Genomic DNA, 17,311 nt, shown 5'->3' on the forward strand with positions numbered 1-17,311 from the left:
CATACGGAAGGGAGTACTAATAAGACTATTTAATCTCATATTAATTGAGGAGTATGAGAATCAGTAATTCATCTTTTAGATGTGTCTGAGTTCATATTCACTTAAAACGATGATGAAAGAAAGGATATTTTTAAAATTAAAAATATATTATCTAAAAAATGAAACATGAAATAGCGGACACTATCTAAGTATAAAAAAAGAAACTTTTCAAGGAAATCACACAATATAATTACAATGTTACTATTTTTCTTTTTAGCTCTATAAGGATATAGAACTAATCTAAATATAGTGGGGCATATACTAAATTAATTAATTTCCGAGGATATATATATATATATATATATATATATTAGGATATCTGTATATATATTTGCTATGCTATGTGCAATAGGGCTTGCGCTGCTTATCGGACGGTGCCCGAGACTGCTCTCTCCATGGAGGGAAGCGAGAGCGTATTGGAAGCCATATTCCAAGAACCGGCCTTCGGAGGACCGGAAGAAATCCTAGACGACGACGACGATGGCGGAATCGAAGAGGAGGGTAAGGAGGACGTCGAGATGGTCGACGCCGAAACCCTAGAACCCGGCGGCGGAGGTGGATCGGCCGCTGGCTTGGCTGGAGGCGACACTCCGCAGACCGAGGGCGGATCTGGAATCCAGAGCCGCGGTCGAAACGGCTCTAGGGGCCGTGGCAAGAAGAAGAATCGCCGGAAGAGGAAGGGTGGTGGAGGCGTCGGCGGCGGCGGCGGCGGCGGTGCTACTTCCAGTATCGCCGACATCAATAGGTGATCACTTCATGATGTACTTCCATTGTTCTTCTCAGGAATCGGCTTTGAGGGTTCTGATCAATGAATGGCTTGATAACCTTTCGATCGGACTCACCACTGCTACTAGTCTTATTGTCTTTGTTCCTGTTCCAACGTATACGATCACAAAGACTCGATAAGAATACAACTACAATATTGTCATGAAATAATGACAGATATCTATTATCCAAATCTGTTAGATGGCGGATATAGTTGTGTTTGTAATTTGTCCTGTTAATCCTTTTAAGATCCTAGAAAAGTCATTGTTACCTAATCGAGTATTTCTTTTGATGTTCAACAGGTTTGTGATAGAAACATGCAGGCATTTAAAGGAGCACAAGTCATACTTACTCTGGAATGCTATTGGTTGTCTTGGTGTTTCTGTTGTCAAAGATCTTGTTAAGGAGGTATGTATTTCATGATCCATCTAGAGTTTTTGTCACCAAATCTTCTTGCTTGAACTTAATATTGTTGGAATTAAACTTGTTAAAGTATCATAAAATGGTTGATTTCATCAAAAGAAAGGTTTTGAGTGACATATAGAGTTTTGAAGTTGTAAAGAATTTTGAGTGAAAGATAGAATATCTTGCCTTGTCTTACTCTTCCTTTGTGTGATAACCCTATCCCTTCTTCATATCAAGTTCAACATTTGATATTAGAGCTCAGTTTAAGTTATGACTTCTTCTCTAAGCACCATCCAACTCTAGATCCCTAGATTGACAAAAGAAAATTATGATATATGGTGCAATCCAAATGAAGGTTCTTCTAGGCTCCCAAGATGTATGAGACTTTGTAGATGGATTTGTTAAATCAGGTCTAGCAGCAGAAGGAGCAATGGATGTAAAACCAAGAAAACATTTCAAAGATAGAAAGATGGAGAAAAAAACTTTGTTCACAATCTACCAAGGATTTGATGATACAATGTTCGAGATCATCGCTCGAGTAAATACTTCAAAAGAGGCTTTGGAAATATTTCAAAAAGCATTTGGTGGTGTGGATAAGGTAAAAAGGCTTCGTCTACAAGTTTTATGAATTGAGTTTGAAAAATTACAACAAGGTACTTCTGAATCTATTTCTGATTACTTCTCAAAAATCATTTTTATTGTTCATAAAATGAGACGAAATGGTGAACAAATAAGTGATAAAAGATTACTAGAAAATATTAAGATCTCTAGATCTAAAGTTTGATTTTATTACTGTAACGATTGAAGAGTCCAAAGATTTTGAATAAATATTTTTAAAACAACTAATGGTTCATAAACAAAGGTTTACAAAAGGAGAAGAAAAATTTATAGAGCAAGCATTACAAATCAAGCTTACTTTTGAAAATAAAGATGAATCAAAATCTCAAAAAGGAAGAGGTTGTGGATAAAGACGAAGAGGTGGCATAAATTAGACTAATAAAAAATCTTAAAACAATGAAGGTGATAAAGAAAATTCTAACCAAAGAGGCCAAGGTTATGGTCGAGGACGTGGTAGAAATTAAAAAAAATCTGAAATACAATGTTATGTTTGTAAAATATATAGGCACTATCCCTTTGAATGTTATTATAGTCCTAACAATCAAGGTGATAAGACAAATTTTGTTGAGGAAGAAAAGAATGAAAATCAAGTCTTGCTAATGATTTATGATAATTTGAAAGAAGATCAGTCTATGACCTGGTATTCATATACAGGAGTCTCAAATCACATGTGTGACATCAAAGAGTTATTTTTAGAAATGAATACATGTTATTCTGGGAACGTTACATTTGATGATCTATCTCAAAGACCAGTAAGAGGCAAAGGTAAAATTTTTCTTGGTCTTAATAATGGAAAAGAATTATACATTTCAGATGTTTATTATGTTTTTGATATGAAAAATAATATTCTAAGCTTGGGTCAATTATTTGAAAAATATTATGATATTGAGATGAAAGATATAACTTTCTCAATTCATGATAAGAATAAAACATTGATATAACATGTGAAAATGGCGAAGAATATGATGTTTCCTCTGCTTTTATGTATTTTTGATCGATCAAATTGTTTTAAAACTGATATTAAGGACATTTATACATTATGACACCTTAGACATGCTCATTTAAATTGAGGCTTTGAAACTTCTAGAGAAGTATAATATAGTGACAGGAATACCAAGAATTGATCACCTATCAAAGTTATGTGAAGTATGTGTCATGGGCAAGCAAGAAAGAAAGTCTTTTAAATCAAGAAGAACAAAAAGAGCATGATATCGACTTGATCTAGTGTATTCAGATGTTTGTGGCCTTATTAGTCCAGTATCACTTGGAGGAAGCATGTATTTTCTTATCTTCACTAATGATCATAGTGGCAAAATTGGGGTTTACATGTTAAATAAAAAGAAAGAAGTTTTAAGCAAATTCAAATATTTTAAAATTTTGGTTAAAAGTCAAAGTGATTGTAAGATTAAATGTTTAGGAATAGATAGGGTGGTGAATATATATCAAACGAGTTTGAAAGTTTTTATAGAAATAATGAAAACATCAATTCACCATGCCATGCATACCTTAACAAAATAGTGTTTCAGAAAGAAAAAATATGACTATTCTTAATATGGTCCAATGCATGTTAAATAAAAGAAGAATTCCTAAAGAATTTTGGGGAGATGTTGTTGCTTGTGTAGTTTATTTGCTTAACAGATTTCTAACAAGGCGAATTGGTAATGTTACACCAGAAGAAGTATGAAGCTTACATAAACCAAGAGTCGATCATTTGAGAATATTCGGAAATGTTGCATTTGCTAAGATACTAGAAGAAAAGAGTATCAAACTTAAGGATAAAAGTCAGAAATGCATCTTGTTAGGTTATGCTGAGAATTCCAGTGGTTACAAACTCTACAATCCTATCACAAACAAAGTTGTGATGTCAAGAGATGTTGAGTTTGATGAACAACGGATTTGGAACTGGAAAAATGATGAGCAGTATAAGAAAGCTATAGCTTCAAAAGAGGATGATATAATACAAGTACCGAAGAGTTTTTGGTTGAATCATCACCTAGATCGGTTAGATCACATGATTCAAGAAGTCCGATTGTAAGAAGGATAAGATCGATTCAGGAGTTATATGATGTGATTCGAAGGATTGATACTAATAATGATAAGCTTTTTTATTTTATATTTTTGCAGGATATGATCCATTAACCTTCGAAAAAGCTTGTAGAGAAAAAAAATGGCGACAAACTATAAATGAGGAGATTCATGCTATTAACAAAAATGATACATGAGAGCTTACTACACTTCCAGAAGACCACCGAGCGAACGGTGTTAAGTGGATCTTCAAAACAAAAAGAAATGTAAAAAAGGGAGATGGAGAAATACAAGGCACGATTGGTTGCAAAGAGATATAAACAACAATATGGGATCGACATAAGATTTCATTTTATAAGAGATCATGTCAAAAACAAAGAAGTGGAGTTACATCATGTTAAGACAAGTGAATAAGTGGTCGATATACTCACGAAACCTCTTAAATTTGAAATATTTCAACAACTTCGAAAGAAACTTGACATAATAGATGAAACAAGTTTAAGGGGGGACAATATTGAAATTAAAGTTGTTAAAGCATCATAAAGAGATTAATTTTATCAAAAGAAAGGTTCATTGCATCAAAAGAAGAAATACAGAAGGACAAACCAAATTGACTATTGATTCTTGAAAGGGTTTTTTTAGAAAATAGTGATTCATACTATATTTAATTAATATAATATATCTTTGGGGACTATATAAACCCCTTATGTTGGGTCATGAAACATATAGAGTCTTGAAGTTGTAAAGAATTTTGAGTGAAAGATAGAATATATTGCTTTGTCTTACTCTTGTTTTGTGTGGTAACCTTGGTAACCCTATCCTTTCTTCCTATCAAGTTCAAAAGATGTTGCAAAATTTTTCGTGGCCAGCTTAAAATAGTAATATTTGATTTGAGTTGACATGGTAGAATAGAGTTGTGAGCTGTTAGTCACATTAAATTCTTTGCTAATTAGCTGCTTGGTTTAGGTTGGCTGCATTTTCCATATACATTCTCTACCTTGCTGGATACATTGGTGCCAGAATGTTATTCATGGTTATTAGCAGAGTCTTTCGTTGATCAAACAATCATGTGTTATAGTTGAATTGTCTAGGCCAAAGTTCTTATTGAACGTACATTTCTTGGAGCAGATTGTTCTTTGGTGCTTGTTAGACATTATATATTCTCTTCTTAGTACAACTTTAATTTAATTATTAATTTGAAAGGAGCATAGACATTAAAATGGTTGTTTGTGCTTAGAACCCTCTTCTAAGATAGTCAGCTTGTTATCATGGCTTAGGATTTTCCTTGAAGAACATGTTCTTTTGATTGGAAAATGATGTTGTTGGCTCTTCTTATACAACTTCTGAATTAGTGAGAGGCTATAACATCATTTCTTGCATCTTCCATGTCTTAATAGTTTCCTTGTTTACAAATGACATAACTTGCAAATTTTCATTAAGATATAAAAGAAAATTCGAAAAGTACAAATGAGAAAAATGTGGCAGGGAGACCTGAATACCATAATTTTGTTTTTCTTTTGGTATATCTAAGTTGCAAATGCAGGTGGATGCCATCCAGCATTGTGGTGGCCAGAAGACTGCTGATGGACGGCGCTTCCGCACAGGAGGTGGAATTTTGTGGAATATTCTGAAAACTCGTGAACCAAAGGCATACAAGGAAATCATGAGCAAGGGCAGGGAATTCGAGGTATGGAAACCAAGCGCATGCATGCGCTCTGTTGTTTTATAACTACTCCTAGAATGCTTCTCTCTTCTAGATGTTTAAGATGGAATCAATTTGGGATTCTTCAAATTGCTTGATAATGTACAAGGAAATATGGTGTATGTTGGCTTGATGATATTGGTACACACAATAATCCACATCTACATTCATGAAAATTCATGCATCTGACTGCACTTGTGTTATTCTTGTTTCAGTCGACATTTTGATGCATCTTGCCTAGAGCAGTTTCACTTAAACATTAGTATCCTAATTTCCTCGTCAGATTCTTATTGTGAAACTGTCCAACATTGTACATTGTGCTGATAATTGAAGCTTTTGAATACTCTTGTGCAGAAACAATTCAAGGAATCAAAAGCTAAGATGAGACGTAGCAATGAGGCACCAGTTTCCGACACAAGTATACCCAATGAGGCAGAAGTATCAGACAATTCTGAGCGTGGTGCATATGCCGAGAAGAAACTTGAATCATCAGAATCCAAGACACAGCACAAGAAATTGATGGATAGGATGCGAGTTCCAGTTTCATACGAAGATCTGCTCGAGGAGGGTGAGATATGTTAAAGAAACCACGAAGATTGTGAACAGAAATACAGTGCAGCCATATCTAATCCTCATGATCCATTTTACTCCATAACTAAACTTCTAAAGCAGAATTCCATGCAGCTGGTGCTTCTCTCTGGTCAGGAAAATGCATTTCCTTTCTTCATAGACGGGATGAAATTTTTTGCTCGGTAAAGAGTTTAGGGTCTGTTGCTCAATGGGACAAAGTTAATCAAAAAATACTGATAAGCTATGCACCTTGATGCTATCATGTACTCCAGCTTATAAGATGGCTATTTGTTGATAAATTTTTCTAACGATTCTCTAGATAATATTTGGGATTTGAAAAGCCTTGCTGTCAATTGGTTGGTCTTGTTTATTTTGTGATTGTAATGCTTAATGAGAGAATTATTTAGGTAGGTTATATACACAATCATCAATTCTAGAATTTTTTTTTTTTTCGCATATTCACAAGTTCAAAATTTTAAGTGTATCTTTTTCATCTACAGAACAAAATACAGTTTACCAAGTATATTTTAGGATGATTAATTATATATTATCTTTTATAGTTAGTTATCTTTGGTATTTTAATCATTACATTTTTAAAAAATTATATCGGTATTTCTATAATTATGAATATGAAATATCTAGGTTCATTTATTCTATTGATTTTGTTAATAAAAATATGAAAATAAAAGGATAAAAAGATAATTTTAACATTCAAGTTTGTGGTGGTGGACAGCGTCACTGGTGGTGGATAGCAATACAGTATCGTTTGACGATTTTTTTATCGCTCGACAATTACGTCGACATTGATGAATATGCAAAGTAGCCCCAATGACGTTGTCATTCGTCATTACTAACTGAAATGTTAAAATTATCTTTTTATCTTTTATTTTCATTGGTAAAACCGATAGTGTTAGAATAAATGGACATCGATGTTTCACTTTCGTAATTATAAAGGTACCAATGTAATTTTTTAAAATACAATGTTTAAAATACTAAAGGTAATTAACTATAGGGAGTAATATGTAGTTTACTTGATTTTATGATCATAAAAGAAATGGTATGTATCAATCGATCCAGTCTTTATTTTTATCAAGCCAAAGGCAGTAACTAAAGCAAAATTGCATCTTCACTAGGAGTGAACAGACATGAGTTACATATTTGTTCTTGCAACAGTCGAATATCATAATATGTAATTTGAAATGTCTATTCCTGAAACTGATATTTCTGACAAAATTCAAATGAGTCTCATATGTATTCTTCAAATGTCAATGAAGGTTCTGTTCTTTTGGTACCACTGAGTAATAAAATGGTAAACAAATTAATTAAAAAAATGAACCACAGATAATTCTGAACAAAAAGTCCAAACTAGTAAAAAAAAAGCTGAAATTTAGCTTTTATTACATTTTTTTTACACATCTATCATTTTAAGACGTTTACTATTTACCATTCCCTTTTTTTATTATTGACAATACTTAAAAAAAATTATTTTTATTATTTAAAGTCTCAATATTACTGATTTTATTTTATTTTTTTCTTTCCGCACAATCCTTTATTACTTGATATAACCATTAACCCTTATCGATGTTGCTCATCGCATCATTCAATGTCGATCCCTCGATATCATCCTCTCATGAGGAGAAAGGAAAGAAAAGGAGAAAAACGAAAACGAGACTATTTACATACATTTACAAAATAATAGCTTATAAATACTATTTTTTTAAAATGATGATATAAATAGTAAAATGGGGGTTATTAATAGTAATCTCCTCATTTTAAAAATTGAAAAGAGTATTTGCCCTTACAACTACTTCAAATATTAAGGTCCTTCAAATTAAAACATAAATTATTTTTTCAAAACTATGATTAATATTAGTTATTATATTTAAAATATAGTAAAATTTAAAGTGCCTAAAATATCTCAAATATTTCTTAATAATAATGAATTTAATAAATACTAAGTTTTTTGGATATATATATAAAATTAATAGGGCTAAATAATTCCCGCCTTTACGCCTTACTGAAACGATTTATTTATGTGATTGAGTCCGACGACTGCCATTCTGATCCTAAACTTTTTTGTGCTCTTCCTGCTACCTTGGAGACCGCCACGATCGATCGATCGATCAATCGACGAAGCCTGCCACGAAATGGGCGGAATCAGCATTGGTAATGATGATGATGGTGGTGATGCTGATGAGGACGAGGAGGAGGAGGCGATGTTGGAGTCGTCGATGACTCCCAGCCTATAGCAGATCTCTTGTTCTCGTCGTTCCAATTTGTGTAAATTTCTCTCTTGATTCATCAAGATCTTTATTCTTTTATTATTATTATTTTTCTATATCGTCTCGTTTCCTGTTTTTTTTTTTCAGGTCGATCATTTGTATGTTCGTTGGGTGAGTGTTTCCGCTAGATTTCTCTGCTCTCCATCTTTCAGCAAGCTCGTTGTCCATGGGATCTGGTAATTGCCAATTCAACTCTGTGCGGCATGTATAAATCTATGAGTTCCTCTCTTACCTCGAGCAAAATTTCTCTTTTCTCGCTATCCGACGATAACAATCTCTCTTCTCCTCTGATCGTCGTTGCCCGGTTTCCTCTTTTGCTCGGTGACAACAATCCCTCTGTTGATCTGCCAAAATTTATCTCTTTCATAACATCTCAATTCTTCACTTTGATGATTATTATTTGAATTCCTTTCCTTATAGGCCTATGAGTTGCTATGTTAATGAATTTGAACCATTAATCCAAACTGCTCGAGTTCAAACCATTAATCCAAAATAGCATATGTACTCCAAACATGGATATGAATGCACTCATATGTAAATTTATATGTAGGTCTCTCTGGTTTAAGTCAGATACAGATATGGATTCAGACATGCATTATCTTACAACTAGAAGTACTTCAAGAAACCCAATGAACATAACTTGTGAATTAGCAAACCTCATCAGAAGAGAAGAAAAGAAACTTCATGCATATGTCTTCCGGGATTTGGCAGAGGCATGTTTCCCATGTTTTTATTGCCCAAAGTTTTCGATGCCATAGTGCCTATCTTCTGGAGTTTCTGATGCACTGGTGTTGCAGAGCTTCACACTAGAGATCGGTGAGAGGCACCAGCCGATTGCATCGAGGTACCACCCACATCCTCCGGTGAAACCCACTATCATTCCTCCATCCATGGGTACTGTGAATTGGGTTCCTTCCTCGACACCAAAAGTCCTCTTATTGCTCTTGAATGCAAGCGACCTGATGCCAGGAGAACCACCATATACTACAGGGCAGTAGTGGCCACTTCATCAGGTACTCCAATTTAATCTGCATGGTTGTAGGTTCCATTTAACATGCATGAGTTGAGCACTTGCAAGATTAATGGTAGATTACAGCTATAATAAATGTTGTTGGATCTGATTTAGTAGTGGATATGGGTTCGATTTTGTGTTAAGGACATGTAATCCAATCTGAATAGATTGGATGGTCTACTATGGTTAACTTGATCTTAAATATTTAGAACAAGTGACTTAGGTTCATCAACTAAGATAAGAAGCCGATTGATTATTCTATCGGGATTGGATCATTCACACTAATTATAAGTTATTTTACAACTATTGTTCTAATAGGATCAGATTCTAGAAAACAAGAAGATGCATACTTTTGCTGTCATGCTGCCACCATTTCCTCCATGCTTTTCTGCCAGAAAAGGCTTCCCACTCTTGTCATATTCAATCCGAACTGAGTCGATGCATCGATCGTATACGAGAGTTATCTCTCTGATGCCGGTGTGGATTCCGTCATCCCAGCCACTTCCACCATGGCCTCCCCAGGGGGCCTACCTTCACAGCCTTGCTTGATCCAACCACCTTCTGCGCTTGTTACATTCAAAGACGATTCAGCATTCACGCTGAAAAAATAGCTAATGCTTAAGGAGATTTGTGACAGTGATTGGTGACCAATATGCAAATGCCAATGTTTGATCAAAATCAATTAACTTTTTTACTACAAAACCCTTACAGCCATGGTTATATCATTAGCAGAGTGAGCCTTCCCTTACCATGATTGACTCCAAGCAGCAAGTGATCCACTTCCTCTATGAGAAGTAAAATGGAGAGAGTGATATCTATATATAGAATGTGATGAAGGTGGAATTCAATAGCATAAGAGTGTATAATTAAACATAAAGTTTCAAACTTTTAAATCTACAGTTCTATGCCTTGGGGTTCAGAAAAGCTGAGCTATGTATTTCACTGGATAGTTTACACTCGAGTTGAATGAGCTGAATACATCCTGAGTTTATGTGGATATTTCATTGAGTTTTTTTAGCAAGCTGGCACATGTCACAGAACAAATCTTAACTAATATCTCCAAAAAGATTCTATCCCTGTGCTTTATTCCTTTTTCAGATTTGACTCAGTTTAGATTGTATTGTTGTAATCAACATAATAGTCTTCCTTCTTCCAGCTGATCCAATGGACAAATTTCAGAATATTTTCTAAATGATGACAAACTTCATATCTTTTGAGTCAAGACTTCCCACAAAAATGGATGCTGACATTTGGAGAACTGAAATTAATAAGTTGCACTTATATAGAAGCTTAAACAGGACGAGTCTCCACTTCATAGTAGATAATAGCACTAAGAATCTTCTTTTCTTCTTTTGGATTAAGAAACATCAGGTTTTAGCCTAAACAACTCTCTGGGAGTAGCATCATCTTCGATTAATTTAAGATGGTCAATTTGTAGAAGAAACAGCTCTCTGGTCTTGGTTAATTCCATTCTCTGGAAGTGAACAGGTGTAAACACCTCTCTCCTGGAGAACCATAGTGTTTTGCAGAGTCAGAATGCTTTCTTGGTTGGCAGCAAAGGCTTAGCGAGGCTGGCAGATCTCAGCTGCTGATGGTAGGATGAGGTCTAGGAGTAAAAAGGCACCTGATGCCAATGCATAGTCCATTAGGAGTTTGAGTTCTACTGTAAACTCACACAGCTTGAAGGTTGCCTCTTGAATCAGTGCTTTCAGCTGACCACTGACTGGTAAGTATTCCTGATAGCACAAGGCAGCATCAAATGGTAAGTTCCATACTCCTCAACTTGTGGAGTGTAACAGAGATTTATATGAAACCTGAATCAAAATGGATATTTGAAACCCTGAGGAATTGAATTTGTCAACTCAAAGCAACTAAATCCTAAAGGAAATCCATAAGAAACATAACTTCAACTTAACCATGGAATCTGAAGCACAAGAAATTGTTATTACAGTGTCCTGTACACTTTGGACATTGTTCTAGAATGATTTTTGACCAAACATTAGCTGAAAAACTGCGGCTCATTTGCACACTCCAACAAAATCTTATATCCATCCAAATGTAGTTCTTTGAGACATTTACAGTAACTACTGCTAAAGCTGATATTTATACCAAAAGAGCCATATAAGATTTCTTTCATATTATCATATCCATATATAAGACCAGACAATTGTGTATTGTATCACCAAATAAAAGAATAGCCTAGTGTATGACGCTATCGAGAATATGGAATTTAGTGAGAATCGGCTAAGATGCTGTTTACATGGCTTGAACTATAGTCATTGAAAGTAATCATACCTTAGCACCAAAGTTCACTCTCTATTATTGAGAAAAAGCTCCAAAGTGAGCTCCCATCCCCATCCGTGAATAAGTTGAAACTCACTTTTGAAAGGACACAAGTCATGAGTCATGTTGTTGCCTCCCTTCTTGTATTGACCGGAAAATCCTTGCAGCTGACTCCGTAGCAGACCTAGAATTATGAGGCACAACCTTAATCACACGAGTCTGGCTATCTGTACCATTGGATTGTAATGAGCAATTAAGACTGCTCGCTCCAGGAGCTGTAGGAAATAGAAGAAATTGATCTCTTTCTTCTAGTTGTGCCTTCTCAGAGGGGCTGTTCACTGTGCTTCCTTGAAACTCACTGTTCTTTGACACCTGAAACTTCCCAACATGGCCAGGAAATGCTTCCTTCCTAGGAATGGGGGACATGTTACATGAACGCCTGGAATGCTGACCAGTTTGTCCATTGGGCTGTGAACCAGCTAAATTGCTGACCTGTTCGACTGCAGAGGTAGAAATGATTGGGTTCCAAGCTTGATGGCCATAAGGTGTGGGATAATACAGGGGTGCAATTGCCGAAGGACCTGGTAAAATACCCAGGTTTGGTGGCTGATGAGATGCTGAAACACCAAAAGCTGGGTTGATGAAGTCTCCTGCCACTTGAGATGCACCAAGAGGTGTGCCTCTTCCATAAAGAGGGGCCATGAAGCCACCAGTTGGTGGGCAAGGTCCCGTATAGGGCTTGTAAACAAGACCTTCCGAAGGCAACATTACAGGAACTAACCATTGGTTTCCCAGGGGAGGAAAACACAACAGTCTTGACTTGTCATCTGGAGCCATTGGCACTGGTAATGGAATACCAGAGTTGGACCCTGCTTTTGGAACTTGACCATGTGGACCTCCTTTAGACCCATCCTCACATGCAGGGAGAGCTGAAACTCCAGCAATGTTATCAGCTGGCTGCTCCTTGTTCTGTTTTGGGTTCTGAAGACCATCTTTTGGTCTAAATTCCTCAGGCCGAGGATTTGTATTACATCGAGGCAGGGTCTTATTGGGTGGTTTTACTGAACATTTGCTTAAATAAGGATTGCCTTCAAGAAGCAAATGTGGCGATGCAGATATCAACTTCTGAACCTGTTTCATTTAGAATATTTACTTCAGAATCTTTGTAATTCTAGCTAATCTGATGATCTATGAATTTGCAACTGTCCAAAACTAACCTTTATTACCCTATGAAGCTCAAATACTTGTACTGCAAAATCCTTTTGCTGACTGGACAAAAATTAAGAACATGTGTCATCACAGAGAAGCACACAAAACCATGAAAAAATTACAAAATTTGATCTAACAAATTAAAAATAGTTCTAGAATTGCTGAATAAAAGAAAAGTTTATTCATATATTTCTGTGCAATATCCAATCTAATATTTATAGATGCAGTACATATGACAGTTACAGTACGTAAGACTAAGGCACACATGCTTTGACATTCTTATATACCACAGGAGTTCCTTAAGCCACTGCTTTGCAACCTTACTGGTCAGGTTCAAGTTGCAAAAATGATCTCTCGTTGGTAGAAGCTTAGTGCACTGGGAGCCCTCCCTTTTCTTTTTGCTTCTATCGGGTGAATGAAGTCAAAGAGTCATTTACGCAGCTCAAATGGAAATCTTAGTTTTTTTACATGTAAGAATTAATTGCATTAAGAAGCCTAGAAAATGATATCTGTTTCATCTCGACAACAAAATTTCACATAGTTTCTGTTCAACTTTGGGAAAACTATGTTTGGTTTATGATGTACCACTAATATATAATATAGGACTTCTAGGGTCCTATTTAGATGAGTTTAAAACTGATCAGTTGAAATTCACCAGGCCCAAGTTTGCTCATGAGACAAACTTGCAGAAATATCAATCCAATTCTGATAAGCAGGAGGGAACTAATCAGGCTGTTCTGGTTTGGCAAAAAGTTGCATTACTGCCATTACTGCAGCCAAGAAGAAAGAAACCAGTAGAAAATTTAGCCTCTCTAAAGAAGAAAAGAATAAATGAAAATTTTACTTTAGTGCATTTTTCTTATTTTTATTCTTTTCTCATTTTTGTATATCCCTATGTTTCTTGTACTTTGAGAGATTTTAAAATGGGGACGGGGGTAGTAATTGAGAAATCAATTAATCAATGAACCTATGAATAAACAAAATTATTTTTTACACATTATGTCAGAGACTGATGAGAGGCCACAATTTTTTTCTTCTGATGGTATAATTTCATTGTCCATGTGAAAAGGTGTGAAGAGAGACCACAGTCATTATTTATTTTCTATGATCTTTTAGAATCATTATTTTCTCAACCTCTCTCTTTCCCTTCCTTTATTCTCAAATAAAATAAAATACTTTATGCTCTTGTCATAAGCTTGTTCTACTTTAAATTGTCAACATGATATCAATCGGGCCATGATTGTAGCCACAACCTGGGCCACTTGGTAGTTAAAAGAAGACAACAATCATAGGGAAGATAAGGGATCATTTTTTTAGGATTTTTAAACAAAAAAAGTTTGCCAAATAACAAACATATTTTTTAGATTTCACTAAAAAAAGGGCATAGCCAAGTTCCCGCCAATGCGGGGTCTGGAGAGGTTCAATGTATGCAGCCTTGCCTTTAAATATTTAAAGAGGTTATTTTTATGACTCAAACTCTGATCTCCCAAGTCGCCAAGGAGCAACCTTACCGTTGTTCCAAGACTCACCCTCATTTATTAGTGAAATCTTTCTAGATTTCAGTAATAGTTTGAAATGAATAATAAACTCCATGCTCGAGCAAATTACAATCAAGAATGCATGCATGCAAAATATGGACGATCACATTTCATGTGCATTAAAAGAATGTACATTTTAAAGAATAGGCATACAGCGATAGTAAAATACTACGTACTTGATAATAGCTCTTCGGGCTTTCCAAAAATGCTTTGAACCAATCACTCCAACAATATCATCTGGGGATATCACCAAACCGGACACTGTGCCCACCATTAAGGGCTCAGATGCATCATCTTTTCTTTCTAAATCTCTAAATTCCAATAACCCATTTTTCTTTGCACTGTCCTCTTTGTGGCAATTCCCAGAAATATCTGTAGCTCTATGACCTTTTCCAGGTAAAGCTTTATAGCATAATTGACTTCTGGTCTTCATAGCCTCACCATCATTAATAACAGAAATATCATTCAAGCGCTGAGTTCCACTCTGATCACCGTTTCCATGACACAATACTGTATCGCCATTCGTTGATTTCTCAGTTAAATGCAAACTGATTGTATCATCTCTAGCTAAAGAATCTTTCGGACTGTTTGATCTCTCACCAGTTGTATGGGATAACTTTTCTTTGGCTTCTTTGGGTTCTCCGATTGTTGAAGTTTCTTTGGGCTCTTCAATTGTTGAAGTTTCCTTAGGAATTTTTCCAATATGAATTCTATTAGAATTTTTTGATTTCATGCAAGCAATATCGGTTTGTTGTGAGGGCGTCTTGTTTGACTTTGGGAACTGAACCGAAGAATTGATCCTAGCAGAAGGAATCTTCTGTAGTTGCTGGGAATTTAAGGTAGTTGACTTACCTGGATCAGTCATGTGTGTATCTCTTTTCGAGGATGCAAGAATTCCCGAATGATCTATATTATCATCCATGTCATCCACATCAACCATTATCTTCCCACCAGAAATGTTCACACTAAGGCTGTGTGGTCTCAGTGGGCTACATTCAGCAACTGATCCTGTACCGAACAAATTTCCAGAACTTACTTGCTTCATAAATTTTCTCTTGAACTCCATCCTCGTTGGAATACCATTTGTTTCGTCAGGCGTACAAGATTTAACTATCTCTGCTGAATGAAAAGACACTTGAGGAGAAATGTACAATGGAGAAAGCATAATCCTTTGATGGTCACATCCCTAAAACAGAAAAACAAAAGCTTGTTAGCAGTGATTAACTTGACAGAGAAATAACAAATGTAATGACAGTCACAATATAACCATGGTTAAAAAAATCAAATATTGATGTTTAAGGTTCTTAGAGAGATATACTCAGAAGTTGAGACGATCATTTTCCTTTTGGTCAAAATATCTCCCACAATATGAAGACAATTCTGGACATAAATTTAATTTCTTTCGACACCAAGGAAGGGTGGGCCTTAGTACAAGAGCAATGTTGGTCCTTTGCATCCTCGGTGACCAAGGTTCAGATCAGGGAAACAACTTCTCTGCGTGCGAAGGTAACCCTTTACAGACTCATACTGGCGGGAGATCGGTGCATTGGGTTGCCCCCCCTTCTTGCCACTAACGACAGCCGATACCCATACCCATAGCAACCATGCAATAATACCTCTGACACGTTAAAGGTTCAAAGCAGGAAGACACAATGGTCAATTGGAGCCAGTTCGTGAGGTCAAGCATATATGCCATTGAAGCAAGCCAGGATTCAATGTGAAAATTCAGACACTTTTAAACATGAAATGTAGCAGCAAATGGGATATTCTGTGGCTTCAGTATCATCCAAATTATCTCAAAATTGATTGTTGGTCATTATCTCATATGATAGAGCATCGTTTCTATGTAAAATGCCATAAACAAAGGTGAAGAAGCAGAGGAAAACAACTACAAGGGAACAAAACAGTAGCAATAGAGGAAAATGATTGACATGAGCAATGAAGTCCGTTCAAGAAAAGTCAATTGTCCATCCCTGTTAACTTCTCAAAGAAGAAGAAGTAATAATCAGATGCATTATAGCAGCAACATAAGCAGCAGTTCCATATGCTAGAAGTCGGCGGTAAGGGAAAGCTATGTGACAACCGCACTGACCTTGCTTGGCGAAAAGGAAGGGGATAAGTCGCTGGAGCTGTGAGGAGGAAGTGATAGGGTGGAGGATGCCAAGTTGAGCCTCTGAGACGGGATACTAAGCAGCTCATACAACGCCATCTTGTTTCTCGGCGGCGCCCTCGGCCCCCCTTTCTCTGCATCATTCACATGGAGCCTCGGAAACAGAGGCCCCATGACCTTCTCCTCCTCCGCCCCTTTCATGTCTCTCAACTCCGCAATCTCATCAAGACACGCAGCTCGAACAGTCACATCCCTAACCCACCAGCTACGAAACCCTATCGACCATCCAATACTAGCTCAAGATTAACTCTTCCCGTCGACAACAAGCTACCAGTCTCTGCCAGGAAAACCCCAGCAAACCCAGCGGCAAAAGTCCGATTTTTCTCCCGGAAAAGGCCAAGAAAGCTGATGCAGCACGCAGCAGTCTCGAACCGGATTCCCCTGACGACACAGATTCTTCTGTGTGATCCAATACTCGGACGAGAATTCACCAATCGAGAGTCGACGAAGGGGAACGGGACGCGGACCGAAGGAAGAGGATGTAGGGTTGGGAAGATAAAGATTCGCGAAATTTGGGATCCTCAGCCCACGCTGATGCCAAAAAGGAATGGTGGTGTCATTTAGCATGGCCGGCAAACCGTGCTCCTTAACACGGGATCAATAATTTGATTGATTGATTCTTTTAGTCATGAATTGATTAAGGCGAAAGCCGTTATAATATTTTATATATCACCCGATCCGATATCGATTATA

At 36.4% G+C, this 17,311-nt stretch overlaps 2 protein-coding genes and 1 pseudogene across 4 annotated transcripts; 1 reads left to right on the top strand and 2 right to left on the bottom strand.

The window, feature by feature from the left end:
* The first annotated feature begins 388 nt into the window (after positions 1 to 388).
* Positions 389 to 6,534, top strand: LOC135615811 (uncharacterized). Of its 2 annotated transcripts, none has more exons than XM_065114803.1 (4): positions 389 to 784; positions 1,107 to 1,212; positions 5,384 to 5,539; positions 5,909 to 6,534. In XM_065114803.1, exons 1-4 carry the CDS (start codon positions 435 to 437, stop codon positions 6,134 to 6,136), a joined length of 840 nt encoding a protein of 279 aa, XP_064970875.1. In that variant the 5' UTR covers positions 389 to 434; the 3' UTR covers positions 6,137 to 6,534. The 2 variants fall into 2 exon arrangements, with proteins under 2 accessions (XP_064970875.1, XP_064970876.1); XM_065114804.1 differs by having other exon boundaries at positions 5,396 to 5,539.
* Positions 6,535 to 8,964: 2,430 nt separating this feature from the next.
* On the bottom strand, positions 8,965 to 9,994 carry LOC135615814 (jacalin-related lectin 19-like; annotated as a pseudogene).
* Positions 9,995 to 10,677: 683 nt separating this feature from the next.
* On the bottom strand, positions 10,678 to 17,218 carry LOC135585884 (ELF3-like protein 2). 2 transcript variants are annotated; one of them, XM_065114806.1, is made up of 5 exons: positions 16,541 to 17,218; positions 14,625 to 15,634; positions 12,919 to 12,970; positions 11,714 to 12,832; positions 10,678 to 11,232 (listed from the first exon to the last, which is right to left on the bottom strand). In XM_065114806.1, the coding sequence occupies exons 1-4, from the start codon at positions 16,757 to 16,759 to the stop codon at positions 11,816 to 11,818; spliced, it is 2,298 nt and encodes a 765-aa protein (XP_064970878.1). In that variant the 5' UTR covers positions 16,760 to 17,218; the 3' UTR covers positions 10,678 to 11,232; positions 11,714 to 11,815. The 2 variants fall into 2 exon arrangements, with proteins under 2 accessions (XP_064970878.1, XP_064970877.1); XM_065114805.1 differs by having other exon boundaries at positions 10,678 to 11,154; positions 16,541 to 17,217.
* Positions 17,219 to 17,311: the final 93 nt, after the last annotated feature.

Source organism: Musa acuminata, chromosome BXJ2-6 (genome assembly GCF_036884655.1).
Source record: "Musa acuminata AAA Group cultivar baxijiao chromosome BXJ2-6, Cavendish_Baxijiao_AAA, whole genome shotgun sequence".
Lineage (NCBI taxonomy): Eukaryota > Viridiplantae > Streptophyta > Magnoliopsida > Zingiberales > Musaceae > Musa > Musa acuminata.